This window comes from Megalopta genalis, chromosome 4, assembly GCF_051020955.1.
Source record: "Megalopta genalis isolate 19385.01 chromosome 4, iyMegGena1_principal, whole genome shotgun sequence".
Classification (NCBI taxonomy): Eukaryota; Metazoa; Arthropoda; class Insecta; order Hymenoptera; family Halictidae; genus Megalopta; species Megalopta genalis.
Window position 1 is genome coordinate 30,179,908 of NC_135016.1, and position 6,000 is coordinate 30,185,907.

The 6,000-nt window shown below is 43.5% G+C and overlaps 1 protein-coding gene across 1 annotated transcript in view; it reads right to left on the bottom strand.

Annotated features, from left to right (window-relative positions):
• slow (epidermal growth factor-like protein slowdown) overlaps positions 1–4,118 on the bottom strand; it is a 45,041-nt gene extending 40,923 nt beyond the window's left edge. The window contains exon 1 of the mRNA XM_033466825.2: positions 3,406–4,118. Coding sequence (XP_033322716.2) covers positions 3,406–3,896 — 491 coding nt within the window. The 5' untranslated portion in view covers positions 3,897–4,118. The remainder of the gene's footprint in view (positions 1–3,405) is intronic.
• Positions 4,119–6,000: the final 1,882 nt, after the last annotated feature.

Sequence of the window (6,000 nt, forward strand, 5' to 3'; positions counted from 1 at the left end):
TTCGCAGTAAAAATTGTGCAATTCATCGACTGCAATTAATTTTTCTTCACAATCCGAGCGTCGATTAGAGAGACATTACTGTATCTAGCCTAATTCGCGCTGTAAAACAATCGAGAGATCTATTTGCGCATAATTTAGTCCAAACTTAATACTATTAATTACGAAAGATCCGTAACAGATTTATCGTTTTGTTTCTATCGAAATTTCGAATTTCCTGGGAAATGAACGTTCGAATTTCGCAGTAAAAATTGTGCAATTCATCGACTGCAATTAATTTTTCTTCACAATCCGAGCGTCGATTAGAGAGACATTACTGTATCTAGCCTAATTCGCGTTGTAAAACAATCGAAAGATCTATCTGCGCATAATTTAGTCCAAACTTAATACTATTAATTACGAAAGATCCGTAACAGATTTATCGTTTTGTTTCTATCGAAATTACGGATTTCCTGGGAAATGATCGTTCGAATTTCGCAGTAAAAATTGTGCAATTCATCGACTGCAATTAATTTTTCTTCACAATCCGAGCGTCGATTAGAGAGACATTACTCTATCTAGCCTAATTCGCGTTGTAAAACAATCGAGAGACGCGATCGCTTCGATCGATTCCCATTTTCCATTCCAATTTCAGGACCCACGCGTCCGATAAAAGTGTTTCTGCACGCGGCCTCGTCGTCGACAATGGGACATTTCCGATGTCGGAGACATTGTCGCTGGCGACGCGTGTTGTCGTTATGCACGAGCAATCGCGCAATTTAATTGGCGACCCTCGGTTTCGCTGGAAGCGGCGCGAAAGTAATATCATTACCCGGAAACCTTTAAGGCGACCCGAACGGAGTGCGAGAGGGGGCACGAGAGCGTCGTCGTCGTCGTCGTCGCGCACCAACAATCCCAATAATTGCACGTGACAGAGGAACGCGTTGCGCGCGAGATAATTAATCGGCCGATTAATTAAGCCGGCAAAAGCCGACCCACCGGTGCCGGCGATTCTTTTGACGGAACGGACTCTTACCACCGGCACGTACGTATACGGCTGTGCGCCGGTTTCCGTCGTGCATCACCCTGACCGTCTCCGTCGTGTTGTTTGTTGCCGGTAAATACACAACGCTTGATTAATATCAGGGTCACTCTCCATTTTCGGAATTTTACACGCTAACGCGCGCGCGGCCCGAGTGTACTCCATACGTGTAGAACACGCGTGAGTTATGCGCGGAGATCCATTTTATAAGCGCGGCGCAAGGATATCGAAAGCGCGTTTATCCGATTTTCGATCGTCGAATCAACGCCGCGATCTGCATTTATTATATTTAATTGCTATATTTAATTTACGAGTGTAGCTTTCCGACTGGTTCACCTGTTGAATATCTTATTCTCTTCGCTCCGAAGCGGTTCGAACGTTTGCGACGTCTAGACGGAGGATCTTTATGCAAATTCGAATGTTTGCGCAACATTCGCGGGGAAAAGGAGCTAAGGAGAAACTCGCTCCTTTCGCTGGTAATTCGAATGATTTTGAGAATAGAATAATGTCTCCCTAACTGACGCTCAGATTGTGCACAAAAATGGACAATTTGGAAAGAGGAGATACGATTATTCGAGCCTTGCAGCTCGTTTTTATTGTTGTTGACAATTTGTAACTATAAAAATGAACCGCATGGATCGGATGATCATATCTTCTATTCCTAAATTGTCCATTTTTGTGGACAATCTGAGCGTCAATTAGAGAAACATTACTGTAACGTGTCCATATTTTTACGATCTCCTTGCGTTTTCAACGTTTCGCGTTTGCTCAATTTATATTTATGGCAAACTGTTACACAGTTTTATTTGGTCAAATTGTCTTATGATGTACAATATAACCCTTTGCACTCCGTGCCATCACGGACGTTACCTACTAGCTACTCGACACTATTTTGTCGCGAAAACAAAAAAACCTTTATATTATGTAGTATACCTTTGGAACCAAGCGAGATATTGCAATCATATTCGATTCCTATGAATTTGTAGACATCGAGGAACATATATTTGCAAAAACGAATCAACATTTTATTTCTTATAATTTTGTACAGTATGATAAATTTTAAAGCATTCCAATACAATAAACTTGAATGTCCCCTCACAGGGGACATCCGTGTGATATGCTAGAATTACGATGTTCCCTGAGAGGGGACAACGGAGTGCAAAGGGATAATTATGATGGTAGCAATTATAATGTATACGTTTCAAATGATGGGTGTTTCATTATATTCGGTCGTATAACTTTTGTGATTATGGGAACGTTTAGATGGATTTTTTGTTTTAAACTTTCACAGAACATCGTATTTTCAAAACGTTCACGAAACATCGCGTTTTTGAAACATTCATAAAACATCGTGTCTTCAAAACCGACAATTCGAAAATCCTGATTTTTTAAAAGATTCCAGAATTACTGTAGCTTTTTAAGGCGATGTTTCGAATTCCGACCTAGAAGGTTAGAAAAGTAATATTTTTAAAAATCTACCAACGCGCAATACAGATTTGTGAAAAGGTAGCAACAAAAACGTTGCCTAGATTTTTAGATTTAAGTTGTTAGAAACAGTGTTAGAGATCCTTTCATCCTGTCTAAGTTTACACATTTTCATCGTTCAGATTTACAACCAAATAATCGTTATATCATTAAACGATCGTTTATCACCAAATATCGTACGAATATTTAGAAGACTATCACGGAACTCGCGTATTATTCCAATAGAATTAAAGTAAAACTCGGGCAGCGGGATCAGGGTCTCCTTTGACCCGCATTAAAATTAACCGTTTGGCTGCTGACGTATTTTTTCGGACATATGCCAAAACTGCGGCACTGATTGCGCGTGTATGGGGAAAAAATGTAAGACACTTTTCATGCAATAAACTCACTCGTATCGCTTTGCAACAAGAAAAATTAAAAAATACCACTTATTTACATAAATTTGTTTTAATTAATTTTGTGAATAAAATTGCTAATAAGCACAAACTCTAGTGATTTAGAGTAGCGTTATTACGCTCTCCGCAGTCTTGGCATAAAAAAAACAGGAGCGCTATCGCGCTCTTCGCATTTTTGGCACAACATAAGAAGAGCTCGACAGCGCTCCTCAGCAGTCAAACGGTTAAACAGGAAAACCACCGTATCCGGTAAAAGAACCTCGAAAGCTTCAAAAAAAGCCAAATAAATTCGCAAACGCTTCCAACAAGCACGCTCAGCCACGTTGTCGTCAAAAATGATTAAAATCGCGGTCAGAATATAAATAAATGCAGGAAACCACAGATTTCTACGTTACTATTTCGTTCGGAATTTTTCCGCCCAGACCGGAACGCCTGGCCAAAATCAGCTTCGTGGCAGAAAATTCTAGGCCGCGATAACAACCATAACTCCGCGGAAGGTCCGCTTACCCGGGATGATGCCTCGTGTAGGTCGGCGGCGTGGTCGCGGCGTGTTGGAACCTCTGAGTGGCAGCTTCCCTCGGCTGGTGGCGATGATTATTGTGGTAAACGATCGCTGCGGTGCCGGTATACTTGGCGACGTTGGCCGGGCTCGATTTCTCGAGTTTCGGCGGGCCGGGTCGTTGCTCGTGGGCCCGATGCTCCACGCGACGCCTCGGCTGCTCGTTGGTTCCCGTCGGCGGCGGCGCCGAAACGGGCCAGTCGGTGGCCGTGTCCAGGTGCGACCATGTTTTCGCGGTGCTCTGTTGAAAATCGCCGCCGCCGCCGTCGTCGCGGTCGTGTCGCGCGCGAGCGAATTTCTCGTGGTACCAAATCGGCCAGAGCAGTCTGTGGTCCGTGTAGGCCCGTTGATCGCTGGGATAGCGCTCGAGCGGCGCGACGTCCACGGGCAGAACGATCAACGCGACGCACGTCAGCCAAACGTTCGGTATCGGAGCCATGGTCGAACGACGTTCGATGAGCTTTTTCGTCGAGCCTCGGTCGGGAAGAGCCGCACACGCGTCAAGACGAACCCGGCCGCATCCTCGATCGTTTTTGACGGGAACGTGGGAACGTTTGTACGCTGCGGGCCGAGCTGCGCTGAATGCGTCGACGAGGCTCGATGGACATCCGGTGTGCGAAATCGTTCGAAGGCAACCGAGAGCACTACTGAACGAGCCACACGGAGTAGGCCCCACGTGCTTGAACCGCTCGTACCAACCCCACCATGCCTCTATCTTTCTCTCTTTCTCCCCGTTTTCTCGTTCTGCTCCTCGTCCACCGACGACGTCCTCGTCTTGTTCCTCTTGCCCGAGCCCCGACAACGCGTCTCTCTCCTTTCGGCCAGCACACGCTCATTCTCTTTCTACCTGTCTGCTCTCCTGATACCTCGCCGCCTGCTTGGCTAACCACCTACATATCCTGCAAGCGTTCGACAAGAAGGTGGAAGAAGGAGGCAGAGACGGCGCTCGTTCCGCGGGGTCGATGGTAGCATGCGGCGAACCCATTCCTGTGTGTGGACGCCGAATGTTCTTTTGTCTAGCCACGGTAGAAACCCAGGCTGAACTGGACACGTTTCAAGTGACATTGTTCGAAGGATTATTTCAAATAACACATGTATATGTGTGTGTGTGTGTGTGTGTGTGTGTGTGTGTTTAGGCGAGAGCTGCTATCTATGGAACGCTTTTCAGAGGGTGTGGATTACCATAGGATTTCATTAGAACCTAAAAGCGTTGAATATTTACTGAATATTTATTCTGCTGTCTATTTTATTTATTTATTTATTGACATAGGAATCAGAAAAAAGTACGAGCGTGTATCTATTATGGAACACCGTTTTCGAATTGAATAAAATTCATGTAGTTCGAAAGTGTCTTTTTTTTTGTTATATTTATTGTAAATCAATGATTCTAATTTTATGGAATTTTTGAGATCGTTGAATCGGTGCTCGCACGTTAAACATCCTAAGGTAACAAACTACAGTAATTGACCACAGAAATAGACAATTTGGGAAGAGGAGATATGATTATTCGAGCCTTGCGACTCGTTTTTTATAATTGTTGGCAATCAGCAACTATAAGAAGGAGCCACGAAGCTCGAATAATCGTATCTCCTCTTCCCAAATTGTCCATTTCTGTGGGCAATCCGAGCGTCAATTAGAGAGACATTACTGTACTCTGCTGTTTTAGTGTCTCGATATTTCTCCAGGTACATACAGAATATTGTACGAGTCAGTATTGCATTCTCCAGATAATACTACAGTAATGTCTCCCTAACTGACGCTCAGATTATGCACAAAACTGGACAATTTAGGAACTGAAGATACGATTATTTGAGCTTTGCGACTCGTTTTTATAGTTACCGATTTTCAACAATTATAAAACCGAGCCGCAAGGCTCGAATAATCGTATCTCCTCTTCCCAAATTGTCCATTTCTGTGGACAATCCGAGCGTCAATTAGAGAGACATTACTGTACTCTGCTATTTTAGTGTCTCGATATTTCTCCAGGTACATACAGAATATTGTATGAGTCAGTATTGCATTCTGCAGATAATACTACAGTAATGTCTCCCTAACTGACGCTCAGATTGTGCACAAAACTGGACAATTTAGGTAGTGAAGATACGATTACTTGAGCCTTGCGGTTTGTTTTTATAGCTACGAATTGTCAACAATTATAAAAACGAGCTGCAAGGCTCGAATAATCGTATCTCCTTTTCCCAAATTGTCCATTTCTGTGGACAATCCGGGCGTCAATTAGAGAGACATTACTGTACTCTGCTGTTTTAGTGTCTCGATATTTCTCCAGGTACATACAGAATATTGTACGAGTCAGTATTGCATTCTCCAGATAATACTACAGTAATGTCTCCCTAACTGACGCTCAGATTATGCACAAAACTGGACAATTTAGGAACTGAAGATACGATTATTTGAGCCTTGCGCCTCGTTTTTATAGTTACCGATTTTCAACAATTATAAAACCGAGCCGCAAGGCTCGAATAATCGTATCTCCTCTTCCCAAATTGTCCATTTTTGCGCACAATCTGAGCGTCAGTTAAAAG